This window comes from Eschrichtius robustus, chromosome 16 (genome assembly GCF_028021215.1).
Source record: "Eschrichtius robustus isolate mEscRob2 chromosome 16, mEscRob2.pri, whole genome shotgun sequence".
Classification (NCBI taxonomy): domain Eukaryota; kingdom Metazoa; phylum Chordata; class Mammalia; order Artiodactyla; family Eschrichtiidae; genus Eschrichtius; species Eschrichtius robustus.
The window spans coordinates 82775207-82797122 of NC_090839.1; the positions used below are offsets into that span (position 1 = coordinate 82775207).

The following is a 21916-nucleotide window of genomic DNA, read 5'->3' on the forward strand; positions in this document are numbered from 1 at the left end:
TTGACCTCCCCCGGCGGAAGAGCCTGCGTCCACGTTTACTATTGGCTGAAAGCAAAGGCCTTGAGGGCAGCCAATGGCTCAGGGAGGCTGCAGGGCTGGGCTGGACTGGGCGGAGCCTGGTATCACCCGTTCCTGAGTGACTCGACCTAGAGGACCCGTCCCGGCCTTACCGACTTAGTGCGCGACCTCTCTCCGAGCTCCGGCAGCCGGCTTGAACTCACTCGCCTTCCCGCAGAGCGCGCGTTTGCTGAGCACCTTCCCGGCTCTGGTGGGCGCTCTCATTTTGCAAAGGCACTTTGCTTCTTGGTAATAAGCAGGAGTAAAATTTAAGAGGTTGCCCACTCTGCGCGACTCCAGCGTAGTGCTCTCCCCTATCCTCTGTCCCTCGACGTTTTTTACCTGGCCCTGTTGCCTCTGTTCCCGCGCCCACGCCGCTCAGTCGGCGCTCCAGCCACAGCGAGCTCCCTGCTGTCTCCGACAGTGCATCCTCCTCCCAGCGTCACCTCACCCCTCAGCCCATCACGCCACTTAAGGCAGGTGGCTCTGCTTGTAATTTCTGAATCCCAGGGATGTTTCAGGCCTTCCTCTGCACACAGCGCCTTGAATGCCCTTCCCACCGCCCTCTTCTCCCTGTAGGTGTCTAGCAAACTCCTACTCGCCTTCTAACATCCAGCTGGAGCACCTCCTTTGAAGTTCCACGAAGGCAAGAACTTCATTCAGATTGTCCTCACCAGTTTTGTACTAGAGCTTAGCATGCAGCCAGGAACAAGGCATGCCCTCATGAATGATTTGGGAGTCTGGGGACCTGGGTTCCTGTCCTGGCTCTGCTACTGACTTGCCCCGTGATGTTGGGAAGTTGTCTCCCTCCTCTAGATCTCACCTCTAAAATGAGGAGGTATTAAAAAAAAATCAATACATGAAAGGAATATTTGAACTTCATGGCCTGTAGCATCTCTTGCAGCCCATTATGATCTATGACAGTCATTCCCGAATATTAGTCCCAAATGCTGAGGGCAAACTGTCTCTTTTTCCCTCCTCTTGCTTCCTTTTCTCTCCTCTTTATATGCTCGATACCTGTATCAACTTTAATAATGTAATAGCCAGTATTTTGCCAGCAAAAGTGAGGCTATTTAGGAATAAGAAGAGAAACTGCAAATTGAGAAGTACAAACTATGACAGACCACAGGCAAATCCGGAGAACAACGAAAGGGAACTTGCTTTTATATGGAAAAGTGGGTAATTGGGAGGGGCTGTGATAACCAAAGAGTCCACTGGAGGAAGCTGGGAGTCCAAAGTATAGTGGCTTCTCATTGGTTGGGTAGAGGCATCTTCCTGTCCCAGATGTGGGCATTTGTCTCTTCCTGTTTGGAGTAATTGAAGACACATGGTGCGCTCCCCTACAGTCCTGTCCTGACTCCAATTTTAGCCAAGGTTCTTTAATTCCGCAAGGCCTCCGTGGGATTAGATAGGCAAGGATTTTATTAGGGAAAATATCTCTGTAAGAGAAAAAGCGGAAGGGAGGTGCTCAGAAAGCTGGGAGAGCCACCAGGCCACGATACAAGTCTGACTCTAAATGAGGGAGAGGGACTTCCCTGGTGGCACAACGGTTAAGAATCCGCCTGCCAATGCAGAAGACACGGGTTCGATCCCCAGTCCAGGAAGATCCCACATGCCGCAGAGCAACTAAGCCCCTGTGCCACAACTACTGAGCCTGCGCTCTAGAGCCCGCGAGCCACAACTACTGAGCCCACGCATGTAGAGCCCGTGCTCTGCAACAAGAGAAGCCACCACAATGAGACCCCTGCGCACCGCAATGAAGAGTAGCCCCTGCTCGCCACAACTAGAGAAAGCCTGTGCGCAGCAACGAAGACCCAATGCAGCCAAAAATAAATAAATAGATAAATTTGTAAATAAATAAATGAGGGAGAGGACGAGGGAAGCCTGGGTAAAAGTGTCCCATGGCTGCTGTACAGTCTAAGGAAGACTTGGTAAGGTCACTGGGGAGTGCTGGAGCCCAAGATGACCGTCAGAGGAATCCATGCCTCCCAGGATCTGGTCTGCCTGAGTGTCTATTCCTGCCTCATTCAGTCACTGGGAGCAGTGCAAGGGAAGCATGACCTCACTGCAAACAGAGGAGAGATTTCACAGCTTGGGTTAATCACATTCACTGTGGGTAGAGGCCTCTGAGGAGCAGTCTCACAGCGACCACGTCGTATCAGGCAGTTTTCCCCCACCACCCTCTATGAAACAGCCCCACAGAAGGGTAAAACATCAGCCACATCTCACCACAGAGCAGTAAAAACATGTTTCACAGAATGACTACAAAGCACATTCCAGGACAACAAAGTAATCTGAACTGGTCTTGATAGTACAGTAAAACTGGATTCCTTCCAGGTGTGGAATTAATTCAAGAAACTCAGCTAAAATTGGAATCGGGACAGGTCTGTAGGGGGAGCGCTGGTGCCCCACCATGCATCTTCAATTACTCCAAACTGGAGGCGACAACTGCCTACATCTGGGACCGGAAAGTGCCGCTACTTTAGCAGCCCAACCAGTGATGACAACCACCAGCAGCCAGCTCCTGCAGCAGGCGGTGGCCAGCAGCCCGGAGCGGACAACAGCTTCCTCCAGCAGCCCCCTCGGGCACTGTCAGAGCCAAGTGCCTCCTATGAAGCACCTCCCCATGGAAGACCTTCCTTGGCCCCCAAGAGAGTGGATTTCTGTAAAGTTCCAGAGTGCACATTTCCTGTGACCTTTGCTAGCAGGAAAGGTAGCTACCTCTCAGTGAGACCCCTACCATTCAGTGAGCCATGGGTGAGCCTTTCCCAACGAGGTCTGGGTCTCAGCTCTGGGGGGTGGCCTCTTTCTGGGGTGGCCTGGCTCAGCCCTAGTGGCGGGGGCTCCTCCCTCTGTCTACCATTCCTGTATTCTTTAGAGTTCTCTTTACTTCATACCAGCCAAACCCTTGTTATCATTAATAATTCTTCATATTAAACCTTCTCTGTTCAAATCACAGGGTGGTTTCTGTCTCCTCACTGGACTTTGAGACACCAACTAACAAGCCACTAATTTCACTAAACCCATTTCTAACATTCATTAAGCTAATCAGCAACCCCTCCAGTGTTGATGGAAAGAGAGCTGCCTGGAGGCTCCTGGGAGCTGCCTCTGGTACGTGGCTACTCCGATTAAATGCTAACTGACCACACGGGGAGTGTGTCTGGGAACCCCCTCCCCCGCCGCCCTCCCACACATGGAGGGGAGGGTGGTTAGAGCTGAGTGAGGCAGTGGACAGAGGTAGGAGATGAGGTTGGAAGGATGGAGGAAGAAGGGCAGCAGATCAACTTTGGCCTTTGGGCCATGGTAAAGTTTGGGGCTTTTACCTGAATTTGTGACTCTACAGATATGTACGGGAGCAGGTGCACCCAGGGTCCTCGGTCACCCCTCTCGTCCTTAGTCTGACGTCTCTGACATGGGAGGACGAGCAGTTCGACGCAAGCTCTGACTCTCTTCAAGCTTCTTGTCCCACGTGCACGCCAGGCATTTTAAAATTTCTACCAAAAACTCCACAGATGCCTCAGACACAGAAAGGAGCTCACAGGGGCCATACACGCATGCAATCTGGAAGAGAAGAGGAATTAACATCCTAGAGGCAAATGTCAACCAATGGGCTTAGGAGCCGAGGGATAAATGCCACCACTGAGGTCCATTCGGGGAGGCCCTCAGTGCACTTCTCAGGGTCCTGGCAGAATTAGGACCCCATTGGCCACAGCGGCAGCCTCAATGGTGACCCTTACATCTGCTTTTCCTGCACGACTCTTGCCATTCCCTCTCTCCTCTTCCCTACGATCACCTGCCAAGTAAGCCACCAGGGAACAAGTCTTTATGTAAGGCTCTGTTTGGGGAAGAACACAAGCTAAAACAATTGGCACCTGAAGTGGGGTGGTGATAACCCCTGGCTTGCTGTAGCATCACAATTACTAAGGCTCTTTTTACTTGGGGTGAAGGGATGAGGTGCAGGTAGACTCAGAGCATTTGGTTAAGCTGTATCTCTATGATACGAATAGTCTGGGGGTAATAGTAATTATAAGTTTGTGGAGTTGGCTGGCTTTGTTAACTGTGTAGGAAGCCTTGAAGAAAGAATGACAGGTTTAGATCAGCCAGCTATTCACTTGGGGCATGCTGAGAAAACCAACAGGCCTCCTGTTGTTGCTGTTTAAAAAGATGATGCTGTTTAAAAAGACTTTCCTCTCCTGCAGCCAAAAAGGAGCCAGGGGCCTGGGATTTCAGGGTGACAGAGCTGCAGGGGAGGCCGGGTGGACAGCCTCAGCAGGTCTCCTAGGCTGAAGTCAAACCCCGATAGCAAAGGGGTGGGAACTTGAGACTGGGATGGGGCACTGGGACCGTGCACCTGAGAATATTACAACACAGATGCCGCCCCCAATCTAATTTCCAGTCCAGCAGAAACGGCCCCCTGTCCCTTGATATAGGGGAGCAGCCTCCCCTCGCCTAGATACCACGCTAAGACTCCAGCTGAGTAGATGCCTCACGAGATGACGCTTATCCTCCTCAAGGTGCCACCCACTTCACCTCATTGCTGCCAGACCGATATTCAGTCAGGTCTCAGCACAACCTGAGTGAGGAAGAGCAGTCCCTATTTTAAGAGGAAACAGCTTACTCACTGATAGAACTGCAGTACTGGGCTCAGCAGGACTAGGGGAATATGTGTGGGTGCATGTGCACCTTTAGGGTGCTGGACCAGAAGCTCAGAATAAAAGAATGGATGGAGAGAGTTTGTTGACACCGGGCGAGCTCCTTCAGGATTTAACATCCTGGCAAGGAGCCAATTCTAATGCTGCTGGGATGGCTCTGTGAGGCTTACATATGACGACAGTATCAATAAATGAGGTGGAGATGCTGGAACTCCCTGGAAAACAGTCAAAAGGCTCGGGGAGGTGGGAATGTTAAAGCGGATTAATCCACCCTGGGAGGGTCCAGAGGACTCTTCCGTCACTAAGGCAATAAGAGATGTACTGGTGAGGAAGCTCTAGCATCTTTGAGACGCTCGGAGTGCCTAGGCTAGGGTGACAGTGGCAGATGGTGCTCTAAAACTAGACTCCCAAAGACGATGGTAGCTTCCAGAGCAGCAGAGCCAGGCAGCTGGACTTTGCCATCAGAAGCAAGGTGGGTGGACTTGGTAGAACAAGAGGCAAGGGCGGAATGGCAACTGTAGTGTCTGGCACCGGTGATCTGCGGCGTGGCTATCTGACCACGGTATTCCGAGGGATAAGATGGAAGGGCAGACAGCTAGGGTGCTCTCTTGCCTTGTATAACTGGAAAAAAATCTGGTGAGCAGAAAGCTGACATTGGTTAGTACAATGAAAATCAATCTCTCACCCGGTTTTAGGATCTAACCCAGTTCTCAGACCAGAGTCCAGCAATGATAGAGGAGGCTGGGTCCACTTGAGGAAGGACCCTGCAGAGCCACTCCAGTAGCGTCAATAAATATTCTCTTTACCATCTCCCAAAGGCACCTGTGGTTACTTACCAGAGTTACCATCCACTGGAGAAACGAGAATCAGATCTCCCAAGAGCTGGATAGAGGGTCTGAGTTGACACGGACACCATAGGACCTGAAACACCAACAAGGCCCCAGTTAGAGTGAGGGCACATGGAGCCAGGTACAAGTATGTCCCACAGGGGGTCAAATGTGTCCACACACCCACCCTGTGGCTATTTCCCTGGTTCCCAGTTACACAGTTGGGACAGACATTCTTAGCAGCTCACATTGGTTCCCTCACCCTGTCTTGACCCAGGAAGTATTAAAGGAGAAGACATACTGCATCCCAGGTGGAATTGTAGACCTGAGCACCAACTTCTAAGACGTGAAGGACTCAGAAGTGGTGGTTCCATCACGTCTCCATTTAGTTCACATGTTTGACTCCTGCAAACACCAGTTGGGTTATGGCAGACAACTGTAAACTACTATAAACTTAGCTAAGTGCTTAGTCCAGTCATAGCTGCTGAGTCAGGGGTAGTATTTTACTGGAACAGATCAATATGGTTTCTCAACTTCCCAGGGGATACTGATCTGGTGAATGGGTTCTTTTCAATCCCAATGGTAAAGAGGATCAAAGGCAGTTTGCCTCTATATGGAAAAGACAATACTACTCATTAACTCTCCCTGCTCTCACTCCTGATACCTCCAAAATTCAGGTTCTGTGTACAAGACTTTGTCTTCAGCTCTGCTTTTACTGATAAAGCTGAGACATATACCGATAAAGGAGAATCATGTAAATATTATTGTATGAGGGTTCTCCCGAGAAATAGAACCAATGGGAAAATAGGAAACTCCTTATCTGCCATCTGCAAGCTGGAGACTCAGAAAAGCTGCTGGTGTAGTTCTGGTCAGAGGCCAAAGGCCTGAGAACCAGAGCAACAGTGGCGTTAAGTCCCAGTTCGAGGGCAGAGCAAGACGGATGTCCCAGGTCAAACAGGCAGAGAGAAAGAGAGAGAAAGAGAGAGAAAGAGAGAGAGAACATTCAATCGTCCTCTGCCTTTTTGTCCTATTGGGGCCCTCACTGGGCTGGATGAGGCCCACGGACATTGGGAAGGGCCATCTTCTGTACACAGGCCACCAATACAAATGCTCATCTCTTTTAGAAACACCATCACAGGCACACTCAGAAATGATGTTTAACCACCTCTGATTATTAATATAGTTATAATATACTTATATATGTATGAAATGCATATAAATTTTCAACTGTTCTTTCATAAGCAGGACTGTCCTGTTATCTAGTGTATGGCCTCTCCGATTTTTTGGTTTTAAATATCTGTTCTTTTACAAAACTGGCAATGCTGGTATGTAGTAGGCTTTTTAAAAATCTTTACTTGCCAGAATTAAAAAATTGATAACCCTATATGGGTTTCTTGAATTTCTAGAACATTTTTCTTTTAAGGGATATCTGAAAGAACCATTGGTTTGAGATTTCGGAACAAAAGGGCACAGTAAGAAACTCTGCAAATGTGAACCACAGCCACTGGGTGGCGATGCTTGCCCATCAATTTTGTGGCTCACACTAATGGAGAAACAGGATAAAACAGCCTAAAAGCCGGGTTTGGCGAAAGGAGACCTGGATTTACAGTCACAACTGGGCTTTTATATTTTACTATCAAAGCCTGGTTGGTTTTATATACTGGCTGTATGCTGGCAAGTATTTACATTTTTGTCCAAATTCCTATTCAGAAAAGATGGTTCTACAGCAAAATACCAGCTACCCCAAAGTATTAAAATGTCTGTGAACTGTTAGCCAAACTAAATCTTCCCCCGACCCATAAGGACATTTTCCTGTAGACGTTCTAATTTCTCTGTTACTTGGGTAGCTGATATGATAGTCCCTAGTTTAGGAAAGAGTGAACTTAATTATTAGTCTTATATATTTTAATTTTTATTATTAACTTTTAATTATACAATTAATCTATGACTTTTACCTTTGTAGAAAAATTAATAAAACACTATACATGGCTAAGGTTAAAGGCTCCTTTAACCACAGCACCACATATACCATGGAAAACCATTATTTTATTTTTGTTAGGTGTGTTTTTAAAAATTGGGATAATATGTATTTCATTCTGCAACTTCATCTTTTCATTCAAAACTATATTGGAGATACCTTTTTTTAAAAATAAATTTATCTATTTATTTATTTTTGGCTGCGTTGGGTCTTCGTTGCTGTGTGCGGGCTTTTCTCTAGTTGCGGCGAGTGGGGGCTACTCTTAGTTGCGGTGCGTGGGCTTCTTATTGTGGTGGCTTCTCTTGTTGCAGAGCACGGGCTCTAGGCACGCGGGCTTCAATAGTTGTAGCACACAGGCTCAGTAGTTGTGGCTCGTGGGCTCTAGAGCGCAGGCTCAGTAGTTGTGGCGCACAGCCTTACTTGCTCTGCGGCATGTGGGATCTGCCCGGACCAGAGCTCGAACCGGTGTCCCCTGCATTGGCAGGAGGATTCTTAACCACTGCGCCACCAGGGAAGCCCTGGAGATACTTTTACAACAGTTTGGACTTAACCCCATTCTTTTCCACTCTTGGATATTACTGTGAATAAACTACATCTTGTTTAACCATTCTCCTTTTTTGATGGACATTTGAGTTGTTTCTATTTTTTTCTATTACAGTGAATATTCTTGTACATGTTCCTTTTGCACTTATTTAAGGGTATATCCTGGGTGGATATTGATAACCGGAACTGCTGGGTCATAGAAAATGCTCATTTAAAAAATTTAATAGATGTTTTTATCCTCTAAAAGTTGTGCTACAATAGTATATGGGTGGATGCATTTTTCCATATACCAAACACCTGATACAAACTTTTAAAATGTCAATCTAATACCTAAAGCATATCTCATTATTGATTCACTTTGTATTCTGTAATCTCTAGGAAGGTTGAACATCTATGGTTACTAGCATTTCATGTTTCCTTCACTGAGAATTGTTTGTTTATTCGTATTCTTGGCCACATTTCTATTGGGTTGTCTTATTAATTTATAGAAGTAATTGATATATTATGCATAGAAACCCTTATGTGTTGAAATATTTTATCCTTTTTTCTTAATTTATGGTGTCTTCTGTCCTACACAATTTTATTTTCTTGTAGTCAGTTTTACTAACTTTATCGTTTACAGCTTCTGCTTTCTGTGTCTTGTTTAGGAAAACTACTACCCAAGATAATCAGGATATTCTGTAATACTTGTAAGACACTTAATCTAATGTTTTTACTTTTTCTATGTAGATTTGGAGTTGATTTTTATGAGTGGTATGAAACAAGATTGTATATTTCTTGATTTTTTTCAAACAGACATCTGATTGTCCCCAAATTATTGGCTATTAACAGACTTTATCTGAAGATTTGAAATGTCATTTATAACATATGATAAATTTCCACATACATGGATCAATTTCTGAATTCAATTTTTGTTTCTACTGATTTATTCTCAAACTAATATGACAAGATTTCACCTGCTACAGCTTTATAATATGCTTTGATTTTTATTCAATCAAATCTCTCTTCTTTGTTCTTTTACAAAATTGCCTTTGCTATTCATAACATTTACTTTCAAATAAATTTTAAAATCATCTTGCCAAGTTGCATTTAAAAATCCCACTGGGATTTTTTTTTATTGGAATTGCATTAAATTCATGAGCTAATTGAGAGAAATTAACTAGGAGAAATGACATTTTACAATCTTGAGTCTTCCCGTGGCACGTAAATGTGGTATACTCTAATATTACCATTGGTTTCAGCCATCTGCTTGATGAATTCAGCTCGCTGCTTCTGGGTAAATTTGTCTTTCAGTTTTCTGAGAAAAGGGATCTTCCAGCTTTCTAGGGCAGTAGTCTCCAAATTATTTTGATTACGTATCCCTATGGGTAAAATTTGTGAGCATGAAAAAATATATATAAATCATTTGCACATATTATTATACTAATATGTACTTTATGAAATATACAAAGAAATTATTTAAATAATGAGATAAAGATTAAATAAAAAATAATTTTTAAACAAATGTCTTATTTTGTTTTTTAAACTCTTTGCTCTCATTAAAAATAGTAGTGGTAGGAAAATACCAGTAGGTAAGATGATTTTTAGCAAAAACAATGTGACTACATATGTTTAATATAAAATAATTTTATTTTTCAACAGGAATGTGAAGGGCTGGTTTTTTAATCAATATGGGGGTATAATTTATGTAAAATAAACTGCATTCATCCAAACTATAGTTTGAAGAATTTTGAAAAACGTATTCAGCTGTGTGAGCACCACCACAATTGAGATACAGCATAATTCCTTCCCCACCAAAATCATCCTCATGTCCTTTGCAGTCAATCCCTTTCTCCACCCCAGTACTAGGAAATTGACATGGTTTTTGCCACTATAAAATAGTTTGCCCTTTCTAGAATTATATATATGAACAATCATAAAATATGGGCTCTGATGTGTGTCTTCACTGACTAAGCATGATGAATTTGGAGATTCCATGTACCCGTAATTCGTTCTTTTTTACTGCTGAGTACCATTCCATTATATGGACGTACCACAATTTGTTTATTGATTCACCTGTTGATTGACATTTGGCCTTTTCCGTGCATTCATATATTATGAATAAAGCTGTTAAGAACATTTGTGTAGAAGTCTTTGTATTCCCATATATTCCTTTTATCTTGAAAAAAAAGTTCATTGAGAATGTTTACATCTATGTTCATGAGGGATATTGGCCCGTGCCTTTCTCTTCTTGTGATGTCTTTGTATGGTTCTGGTATCATGGCAATGCTGTCCCCATAGAATGAGTCAGAATGTATCTCCTTCTCTTCAAGTTGTGGGAAGAGTCTGCATAAATTTTTTACCTTAAATGTTCAGTAGAAATTACCAGTGAAGCCATCTGGGCCTGAAATTTTCTTTATGGGAAGATTTTTAACTAAATTTCCAATTCTCTTATAGATATAGGGCTATTCAAATTATCTATTTCCCTTGAGGAAGCATTGGTAATTTATGTCTTTCAAAGAATTTGTCCATTTCTCTTAAATTGGCAAATTTAGTGCCAAAAACTTGCTCATAATTTTCCCTCATTATCATGTATTTTGCTCGTTTATTTTTGAGTCATTTCAGGCAACAGGATAAATCCAATCCTTGTTACTTTATCTTGGCCAGAAGCCTAAGTCAGGACATTTACACTTAACTCTGAGATGGAGAGTTATTGGACAGTTTTGAGCAGAGGAGTGAAATGAGGTACAAATTACAGAATTCTCCAGGTTGTGGTGTTTTGGTGCTATGAATAGTCTGAGGAGGGTTAAGGGCAGAATCAGAGAGACAAATTAGGAGTCTACTGCAAAAGATGATGTTGGCTGGGACAAGTGTGGTGGTAGTGGTGATCACAAAGTGGTGGAGTCTTGGTGAAGTTAGAGCTGACTGGGTTGTCTGAAGGATTCGTGTGGGGTACGGGAGAAGTAAAGGATGCTTCCAAGGTTTGGGTCCTGAGTAACTGGCGGAATGCAGTTTCATTAATTGAGAAGGGGAAGACTGCAGGAGGAAGTGGGGAGAGGGTGGGAAACGTTCTGCTTGAGACGCCTACTCATCCTCCAAGTGAGGATTTCAAAGTAGGCAGTTGGTTATATAGACTGGGATTGAGGGGACCGGTCTGGGCTGGAGGTACATACTTGATAGTCATAACCGTGTCAGTGGTATCTAAGGCCCTGAGACTGGATGAGGTTTTCTAAGGAATGAGAGCAGACAGGAAAGAGATCCAAGACTAAAGCCTAAGTTACTGCACTACGTAAAGGCTGGGGTGGTTGGGGGGGGAAAGAAGCACCTGCAACAGATTTAGAGAAGCAGTCAGAAAAGTAGGCAGAACAGCAGTCAAGTGTGGTGTCTTAGAAGCCCAGAAGAGTTTCCAAGAGGATATAGTGATTGGTTGTCAAATGCCGATAGATCAAGTGATTCACAGACTGAAAAACGACTATAGCAACATGGTGGTCATTTGTGACCTTGGAAAATAGTCTTAGTGGAGTTATGAGGGTTAATTGGAATGGGCTCAAAAGAGAATGAGAGAAATGAGAGCTAGTACATATACACAACTCTTCTTGCTGTCAATCAGTTGTTCTTTCAAACCAGAAGATGTGTATTTTGACATTTTTAACAAATGAGTCAAAACACTGAAACTCTTCATATAGAAGATTTTAAAGCAGATTAGAAAATTGTTTCCAGGTTAAGTTTTCAAGTATGAGAGTTTTGTACTCCCATTGTTTTGGGCAACAAAATTCAATCAATCCTTCTTATTCACTAACTCCATATTTGTGAATTCACCTACAATTTACAGGTAAATTTAAAAGCAATACTCACTCTGCTTTCACCGATTAGCAGACACAGTAGAGTGGCAAAAAAAGTTGTTTTCCCTGCCGTGCACGTTCCCAGCTGAGGTAGAACAAGGTGACACCAGTCTCCCACTGTAAACAAGTGTTCTTTTCCTGGTCTATGTAATGCTACACTTCCCACATTTTGTGGGTTTTCTTTTTCTTCTTTTTTCTTTTTTTTTTTTTTTGATGATTTTGCTGTTTAAAATGGTCCTCAAACATAGCATTGTCTAGTATTCCCAAGCACAAGGCAGCGATGTGCCTTACGTAGAAAATACTTGTGTTAGCTAAGCTTCCTTCACACAAGAGTTACAGCGCTGTTGGCCATGAGTTCAACTAATGAATCAACAATATACATTAAATAAGGTGTCTTTAAACAGACGCACACATAAAACAAGGTTATGTATTGATAGTTTTACCAAAATGTGAAGAGGCTGGCAGAAACCTAATCCTGTATTTCTCCTAGGAGCAGTATTCAGTTTTGCTCAGTGTTTGCTAAGAATTTACAGACCATAACTCTTCCAAAGAGAAGGTATCAACTATAACATAATGGAAATATTTTCAAACATCTCTTTTAAAAATGATGTCAAAAAAAGCAGGCACCATCTCAACTAACTGCTGGATGGTTATCTTTACCTTGAAATAACATCTTTTTTAGCAGCTTCTGCTAGGAAGCGTATCTTTGTGAGCCACTTACAGAAAAAAATGTCAGCGAATCGTGACACTTGTCTTTTCGCAAAAGAAAATGTGTATTAGAACATAACTTCAAGACAGTAAAGAATGAGAACGCTGCCTTCAGTTGCGTCTGAATATTCCTTTAAAACGAGAAACAAGGCAGCTATGTTTAATTGGAGCAATGGGTAAATGGTTTCTATTATTCTATTCTCCTTTTGGCATATGTAAAATATGTAACTGTAACTTTGCTTAAACAACACTATAGTAATATTCGACTACTTGCTGGAGTGCCATCACCATCTGAAGGACAGCTCATGATTGGTTGGTTATGTCACTGACCCCCATCAAAAGGTGAGGACACGTTGTTACAGTAATGTAACAAACAACTCATTGGCTTTAAGGCAGATTCACCGGTCACTGGAGTTGTGACCTCACCGCTTTAAAGGTACAAACTGCAATCATGCGAAACTATCAAATTAAATAACAGCAAGAAAGTAGTCCACGTTCGGGGGCGGTGTCAGGGGTGAGACCAGACACGTGCAGCCACTCATCTAAGGCTGAAGATGGACGAGCACGTCTGGCCTTGAACAGAGCGGGACTAAGGGACTTCCAACAAGCTCACTGTGAAGCTGAACTATTCCACGGCACCGGAAACGGCAACTCCCACTTGGGGCGCTGCGGACACACGAGTCTAGGCTGCCTTCCAGGAAGCCAAAAAAAAAAAAAAAAAAGGAAAAGAAAGAGAAAAAGAAGGGATAGTGGAGAGCAGGGCTTCGGCCGCCACCCACACGCCGCGCCCTCGCCTCTTCGCGGTCGCGGCCGCCGCCCTCGGCCCCCGGGCCACTCCCAGGTGGCTCAGCCCGCGGAGCCCGCGGCCGGCCGGGCGCTGCCCGCCGGCGGGGACCTCAGGTGCGTACCCCGCCCCCGCCGCAGCCGCCATTAAGAGCGGGTGCTTTGCTTGGAACTTTCTCGTCCCGCGGGCCTGACGGAGGGGAGGCCTGGGGAGACCGCCCGCCCAGGCGCGCGGGCTGCAAGCACCCCCTTCGCCGCCAGCCCGACCGGCCCCCGAACCGGCGCCCGGTGGGCAAGGCCCAAGGAGTGGGGGTGGGGCGGAGAAGCCCTGGCGCGGGGGCAACGGTAGCACGCACGGAACGCGCAACCCTCTCCCTTCTGATTGGCTGAGCGGAGGCGGTGGGGGCGGGTGCTGCCGACTCTTGGGCTCTCTAAGGCCCGAGGTGCGTGAGGTCACGCTCCAGCTGGCGTACGTGGGGATACCGCGCTGCGTGCGGACGCGCTTGATTGGTTAGTTGGGGGGGCGGGTCAGACGCAGTTGCCTGGTAACTGCGCCCCGCTCCAGGGCGGAGGCGTCCCGACACCGCCCCTCACGTCGCGCGCGTTGCCGAGTGGCGCGCGGTGTGGGGTTTGTTGTGGGTGTGGTCAGTGGGGTGGCCACCAGTGGCAGGTTTGTTGGCAGAAAACCAACCTAGAGGTCAGAAGAAGAGTCTCTGGTCCTAGACTACAGTCCCTCACGATTACGATTTAGCGATAAAGGAGAAAAAAGTCTTGCAGGGCTATATTCCCCGTGCTTCGAACCCAGGCTTTGCTGTTTAATAACAGCTTTATTGACATAACGCCATGAAATTCACCTTTAAAAGTGTATAATTCAGTGGTTTTTGTTTATTCACAGAGCTGTGCAACCATCACCAGTAATTCTAGAACGTTTTCATCACCCCCAAAGAAACCCCATATCCATTAGGCAGCCATTCCCCTTTCCCATCCCCGCCCTGGACACCGCCAATGTGCTTTGTATCCTTATGTCTCTGCCTATTCCAGGTATTTCCTAAGGATAGAATCATCAAAGGGAGTGTTTTGGATCTGGCTTCTTTCATTCCTTCTTATGGCTGAATAATAATTCATTGCATGGATATACCACATTTTCATTTTCCATCAATTGATGAATGTTTTTGGATTATTTCCACTTTTGGGCCATTATGAATACTGCTGTTGAACATCAGTGTTCAAGTTTTTGTGTGGACATTTGTTTTCAGCTCTTGGGTACATACCAAGGAATGGAATGGCTGAGCCAAAAATGCCACCGTTTAGTTTCCTGCTGGTAATTTGAAGTAAGCAGATGTCTAAATACGGAATTGGAAATTGGCAAATTGGATATTACTCATAGCTGCAATCGAAGAGTTGAGCAGCCTTTTCTCTTCTTTTCTTCCACCTGGAGAGGAAGGCTTGATCTGTGTGACCGGCCACCTTGCCTTCAGTGGACACAGGGCTTGGCGCCAGGCTACTGCAGGTGTTAATCCATTTGGAGCGGGTCAACTTTCTTTCTGCCTTCCTGTTGTTTAGTGCCCGATGTTTGCTGCCCAGAGCTCTGGGTCTTTGCCCACACCTGCTGCCTGGAAGGTCTCTTCTCTTAATTCTCAGGCTGCAGAACTTGCTAACATGCTTTCAGTCTCATCCCCCAGGTTGTTGACTCAGAACCATTTCGGTGGGTTCTGGCTTTCATTTTGCCTTCATTACCTGCTATTCTGCTGTACCTATGCAGGTCTGTCTAACTCGAGACCACAGGATGTGGATTTTATTCACATAAAAATCACTTTGTTTCCCCCTTGTCTTTCCTGCCAGCAGTGTATGTTTTCACATAGCACGTGCTCATTACATGTTTTTTAATTTTAAACATTTGTTTGGCTAAACTAAAGTTCTTGATTATTTGTTAAGCTTTTTTTTTCCATTTAATTTGGCCACGCTCCACGGCTTGTGGAGTCTTAGTTCCCTGACCAGGGACTGAACCTGTGGAGTCCTAACCACTGGACCCCCAGGGAATTCCCAAGCATTTAATTTTGACTTTTTTTTTCATTTTTTGACATTGAAAATACATATTATATCTAGTTCTTTTCCATACTCCTTGGTCATTCCAGAAGAGTCCTGGTTGTCTTGAAATTTGTTATTATTCTTTTTTTAGGATATTTTTTCCCAGCTTGAGATATAATTGACATATAACACTGTATTAGTTTTAGGAGTACAACATAGTGATTTGACATATGTATGTATTGTGAAAGGACTTCCACAATAAGTTTAGTCAACATCCATCACATCACATAATTACAATTTTTTTTTCTTGTGGTAAGATCTACTCTCTAAGCAACTTTCAAATATGCAGTACAGTATTGTTAACTATAGTCACCATGCTGTACATTACATCCCCAGGACTAATTTATTTTATAACTGGGAGTTTGTACCTCTTGACCATTTCAATACATTTCTGTTGAATGCTGAATAGGTACACTTGCATTTGTAGTTTCCACTTACTGTAGGCCTGGGCTGAGTCAGGGAGAAGGTGGCACCTTGGGAACTTGCTAATTAAAATCAAGGCTTCAGGGACCTGAAAAATTAACCTTTGGAAAGGTAAACTTAGAAACAGTTTAAAAAATAAAGCAGGTGTCTATTTCAAGATTTCAGAGGTTTGATAAATGCAGTGGATGACATTCCAAAATTTAAGTGGTGGAAATGGATTCTAGAACAGGGATGGGCAAACTTTTTTTGTATAGGGTCAGATAATAAATATTTCCAGCTCTGAGGACATGTGGTCTCTGTCACATGCAGCCCTGCCTTTGCAGGAAAACAGTCAATGGACAAGATGCAAGCCAGTGAGTGTGGCTATGTTCCAATAAAACTTTATTTATAAAAATAGGTGGTAGTCTGGTTTTGATGTTTGCTTTTCATTAGTAAAATACAACATTGAAAAGGAGAGAAAGTTCTCAAAGTTTGCTGGGAAAACTGTGAGATTTGAGAGCTGTTTCAGTTTACATCTCCAGTTTTAAAAAAGCAAAAGGTTAAGCACTATATAAAATCTGTGATCTAAATGAACATAGCTGGTGCTTTAGATTTCAGTAGAGAAGTTAATCACCATATAGGCTTTGGGGGTTTGAACTCTGGTACAAGGTCTCATTGTCAAGGATTTTTAACTATTAGAATGCAACGATTTTGTTTCTCAGGGAAATGTCCTCGAGGTGGGAAACCACATGATTAGCTTATAACCATGGTTCATTAGTTTGGATGTGCTATTGACACATGGTGTGTTCTAAATCATAAAATGTAAAAGACAAAGTTCCTGCCTCCATTTGCTGTTAAGTAAAGGGTGCAGACAAAGCAATCATTACGAAACATACATTTTAAAAATTATTGCCAGTAGCACAGTTGACGCCAACCAGTAATAGCTTTTTTGAGTTCCACCTAGTTTCATTCCGCCTGTTATTTTATTCTCTGTTAAAGTTTTGGCATCACCGTCCTCTCGGAGATGACTGTGGTGTAATTACGGATTAGGTGCAAGCATAAGAGCCTGGAATACGCCAGTCCCTTAAGTGGGCTCAGATCTCCCGTGGCTCTCAGTGTGAGCATCTCACAACACTGTGTCTGGTTCTACTGTTTAAAAATGCGTATTTTTCATACATCATGGCCCCTACACTACATCACTGGATGATTAATGGAAGAAACAATGACCCATGTCAACACTGCAGGGAAAACTGGCTCCGCACGACTTAGCAAGAGGTCACAGAGAGGTCACGATGAATCCACTATTCATGTCATCAATATGAGAGTCACCATACTGTGGCTTTGAGGGTTCCAGTAGCTGCTAGGTGACCAGCCAAGTATGTGATAAGGCTTTAGAGAGACTGCAAAGTATTAAAGTTATGGCTAGACGACGTGAAATCTAAAGACATATCTATCGATGGCAAAATTCCAAGAGAAAAGGGAAACCACCACCAAAGAGGGGATGGACTTGTGATAGACAACACAGAGCCCGCTAGGGGTGGTTGACAGATTTCAGAACTACTTACCTGAAAAAATGTGTGGTGTCGGCAAAGTTGCATCTGCTGATAAAGAGCTAGAAAAGCCTCTCCACTCAACAATGAAAGAAATCATGGAAGAAAAATGTTCTCTCTGGGAAAGATATGTACTGCTTCCTCGGATAATGTTGACCATGCTTGAATTTGCCTTTTGGTGTACCTACTTCCATTGTAAGACTCGACTCCGCTGAATGAGACATAGTCTTTTTTTTTTTTTTTAACAGTGTTTGAATTCGTTAACTCTGAAAGATAATGGTCAAGAATATATTTCTTCATCACAGTTTTAAAAAACAGTAAGGTATTAAAGAGCTTGGTTCCAGGTTTATCTTTAGAACACTGCAAATTTACCCATGTGAGTCCTTTTTTAAAACAAATATTTGCTTTATTTTAGATAAAAATTGAACACAGGTTCACTATATTTAAAAGCTTATTTAAAAATCTTTGTGAGATTTCTGTAACTTCCAATGGGAAAATTATTTTAATGTTTCAACAAGTAATGCAGCTGACACGTAAAGATAAAGAAAAGAAATTGGAGTGAAACTCTAGCTTTGCCAATAGATATTTTGCATAAATAAAAATTATTTCAAGTTGGACCTTTTAACATGAAGTAATTTAATCAGAATTCTTTTTTTTTTTTTTTTAATAAATTTATTTATTTATTTATTTTTGGCTGAGTTGGGTCATCGTTGCTGCGCGCGGGCTTTCTCTAGTTGCAGTGAGCGGGCGCTACTCTTCGTTGCGGTGTGCGGGCTTCTCATTGCAGTGGCTTCTCGTTGCGGAGCATGGGCTCTACGTGCGAGGGCTTCAGTAGTTGTGGCTCGCGGGCTCTAGAGCACAGGCTCAGTAGTTGTGGCGCACGGGCTTGGTTGCTCCGCGGCATGTGGGATCTTCCCGGACCAGGGCTCGAACCCGTGTCTCCTGCATTGGCAGGCGGATTCTTAACCACTGCGCCACCAGGGAAGCCCCCAATTCAGTGGTTTTTAATATATGCATGGAGTTGGGCAGTCATCACCACAGTCAATGTTAGAACATTTTCATCACCCTGAAAAGAAACCCTGTACCCTTTAGCTACCCCACCTCCCAGCCCTAAGCAACCACTAATCTACTTTCTGTCTGTATAGATTTCCCTATTCTGGACATTTCATATGCACAGACTCATGTAATATGTGGTTCCGTTGATTTTAAAACGAGGGGGCCCATAGAAGTTCAGAGGTGAAAGGAACCGCCATAGTAAGTGATTTAGTCATAGAGGAGGAACCTGAGGGCCGCTGCCCACTGGGGTCCCGGAGCAGGTTGGTGGTCTGGGGAACCCACAACCTGGCTTTCCTGGCCCCTGCTTCTGTGAGGACCAGCCCATCATGCCTCATGCCCTGTAAGCTTGCGTCACCAGCCTGATTTGGTGTGTCCTCTGGTGTTCACTGTTAATGCCACTGTGTGATGGCAGTTTCTTTCTGGCAAAGGGAGCAGGAGAGGATGCAGTCACCGGGTTAGGAGTGCAGGGAATGTTCCATGAACAGCGTTGACTAAGGACTATCCAGGGAGGACTTCCCTGGTGATCCAGTGGCTAAGACTCTGCGCTCCCAATGCAGGGGGCCTGGGTTCGAATCCTGGTCAGGGAACTAGATCCCACATGCCACAACTAAAGATTCTGCATGCTGCAACTAAAAAAAGATCCTGCACATGGCAACGAAGATCCCGTGTGCCGCAACTAAGACCTGGCACAGCCAAATAAATAAATAAGTATTTTTTTTAAAAAAAAGGACTATCCAGGGAAATGACCTCTTGGGACAGGCAAAGAACAGTTCAGTGAATTTCTGTTGTAATCCAAATACAGCCGTTTCTAGAGAGCAGAAAGCCCCAAATGAAATGCATCCTTCCCCATCAAGCCTGATGGGACTCAGTCCCCTCCAGCGTTCTTACCATCAAAAAGTACTAAGATGCTCTTGAAAAGTTCTGGTAATGAAATAGGACTTCTCCTCGCCTGTGGCATCCCCACGCGCTGTTGGTATGGTGTCCCTCCCATTTCTTAACACACACTGAATGTGATTGGCATAGCAGATCTACAGCAATTGAAGGTGAGAAGTGAAAACAACAGTAGGCAGGAAGTTGCCCTGCGTCTAGCTTTTCATGGACAAATCAACATGTTTGTAACCTGAGAATACATCTGCTCCTTTTTCTCTGTCTGGGATAATAAAGAGAAAATAAGAATTATGAATGAAAATATTCTGAGCTCCCAAAGAATCAGGATAGGGCATAATCTAAGTGAATAGTCCGGTAAGTGGCAAAAATAGCATGCCTCTGCTGTTTCATACTTTGTGATACCCGTTTCTTCGGCCTGCTGTACTAAGTGATGATCATGGAATCTAGATGCTAGAGGAAAGAGTTTCTAAGACTTAACACGTGTCCTTGGTGGTGCTGCTTGCTGCTTTTTCTGACTCCAGCTCTATGGGAATAGAGTCCTTGTTATGACAAACAACATTCACAAACTTCTATCTGTTCTCAAATATGGGTGTGATAACAAGAAGAGTGTCAAAGGCTTGATATTAAGATAATTATTTAAAAGCTTCAAATTGGGACTGCCCTGGAGGTCCAGTGGTTAGGACTCCGCGCTTCCACTGCAGGGGGCAGGGGTTCGATCCCTGGTCGGGGAACTAAGATCCTGCAAGCCTCGCAGTGTGCCTAAATAAATAAATATTTTTTAAAATAAATAAATAAAATAAAATCTTCAAATTGAAGTATATTTCCTCACCTGTCCACGCCCAGGTCTTGCCTGTTGATTTATGTTCCTGGTATGATGTCACACTCTCATGTTCTATTTCATAATAGGGAAAGTTATAAAAAAATTTTAAGTCAAACAATTTGCATCCTAATGGCTCTGTACGTGCTAGTCTACGTTCTTTCTTTCTCAGGAAGACTTTAGCTCTAACTTAAGAGATCCTCAAGGATCCTCAAGCGTCTTCAGAAGATCTAGACAGATGAGTAGTTATATTTTTAGAATTCCTTTTCAGCCTGCTATATCCATCCAGATTGGCTAGGGTAGGCGATGGTTAAAAACACCACCAGATTTTGGTGCATTCAAGGAGCAAGGATTTATTCTTTGCTTGCACTAGAGGTCTCTTGTGATTGGCTGTGGGTCTGATCCACAGTTTCCTCAATCTGGAACCCAACCATATGGAACGTGGCAGATCCATTGCAGAGAAAGGAGTGTGGCAGGAACCTCTGCGTGGAAATGATGTCATTTCCCTGACATCCTCGGCCAAGGCAAGGCACGCGGCCACATACCTTCAAGTGGGCAAGGAATCGAACCACGGGCTCTGAAAGAAACGTTTGCGAATATTTCTGAATAGCCTTATAGGACCACCGTACTTCACCCCTGTAGATCTTTAGGCTTCCTCCCACATACATATTTATGTTGATCTGTTTATCTTTTGCTTACAAACATAATTAAGCCAGATATTGCAGGGGCCAGACACAATGACAAGTGCTTACATTGTATGCTCTAGTTCAAAGAACTCTTTTTATGGTGTTAGAGAAACTTTTTCAAAGAAACTTTTTAATGCTCACTTGATTTAGAGTTTGGGGAAAATTAGAATGAGCTTTCATGCAGAAGTCCTAGCAGGGAAAGGAAGGAAGGGATTTTCTCTTCCCATCTGTAATACACAAAGCCACTTCTCTCCTTTTCCTGTGTATGTGGACCAGAATGTGGTGCCAGGCATGGTCATGCTGAAATCTGACAAAACAACACTGGATCAATAAAGGACCTTACCTTCCTTCCTCCTCGTCTGGGAAATAGTTAACATGCCTCTCTAGCATAATACCTGAATTTATTTTATGAGAAGGTGATATCTAGGTTTAGTGGAAAATACACTATGGAAAGTTAGCATTGCTCTACAGAGATCTTAGGCAAATCACTTACTGTCTCTAAGTGTTGGTTTCTTCAACTTTAAAGGAAGGGTTGAACTAGGTCACCTGTGAGGACCCTCACAGCTCTAAACGTGTTGAGCAGGACACTGAATTTCTACCACTCACTTTCCTAATACTTCTCTTTCCTAGGGATCATGGCCCAAGTAGCAATGTCCACCCTGCCCATCACAAATGAGGAGTCCTCGGAGAGCAGGATGGTGGTGACGTTCCTCGTGTCTGCCCTTGAGTCCATGGTGAGATGGCTTTGCAGTTCTATAAAATGTCACGTGGTTGGGTCACTGCCGAACATCAGAACGGTGAAACACTTCACCGACACTTTTGACGTTCAGCTTCAGTGTTACATCCTATCTGTGTACACATATCCTTTTTTATAGGGGATGATGGGCTTGTCAGATAATTAAGAAATTTTTTTCTTACATTATGGATGGAATTGTATAAATGTAATCTCTCTAGATCTGAAAATTTAATGAAGGTACCTCCGTTACCTTGTTTGAGAATACTTTTTGTTTAAAGTCAAAGGTAAATTAATAATCCAGGGGCTTCCCTGGTGGTGCAGTGG

General features: G+C 43.9%; 1 protein-coding gene across 1 annotated transcript in view; it reads left to right on the plus strand.

Moving 5' to 3' along the window:
* The first annotated feature begins 13324 nt into the window (after window positions 1-13324).
* LOC137750008 (general transcription factor II-I repeat domain-containing protein 2) overlaps window positions 13325-21916 on the plus strand; it is a 54269-nt gene continuing 45677 nt past the window's right edge. Inside the window, exons 1-2 of the mRNA XM_068524300.1 lie at window positions 13325-13486; window positions 21487-21590. Coding sequence (XP_068380401.1) covers window positions 21492-21590 — 99 coding nt within the window. The 5' untranslated portion in view covers window positions 13325-13486; window positions 21487-21491. The remainder of the gene's footprint in view (window positions 13487-21486; window positions 21591-21916) is intronic.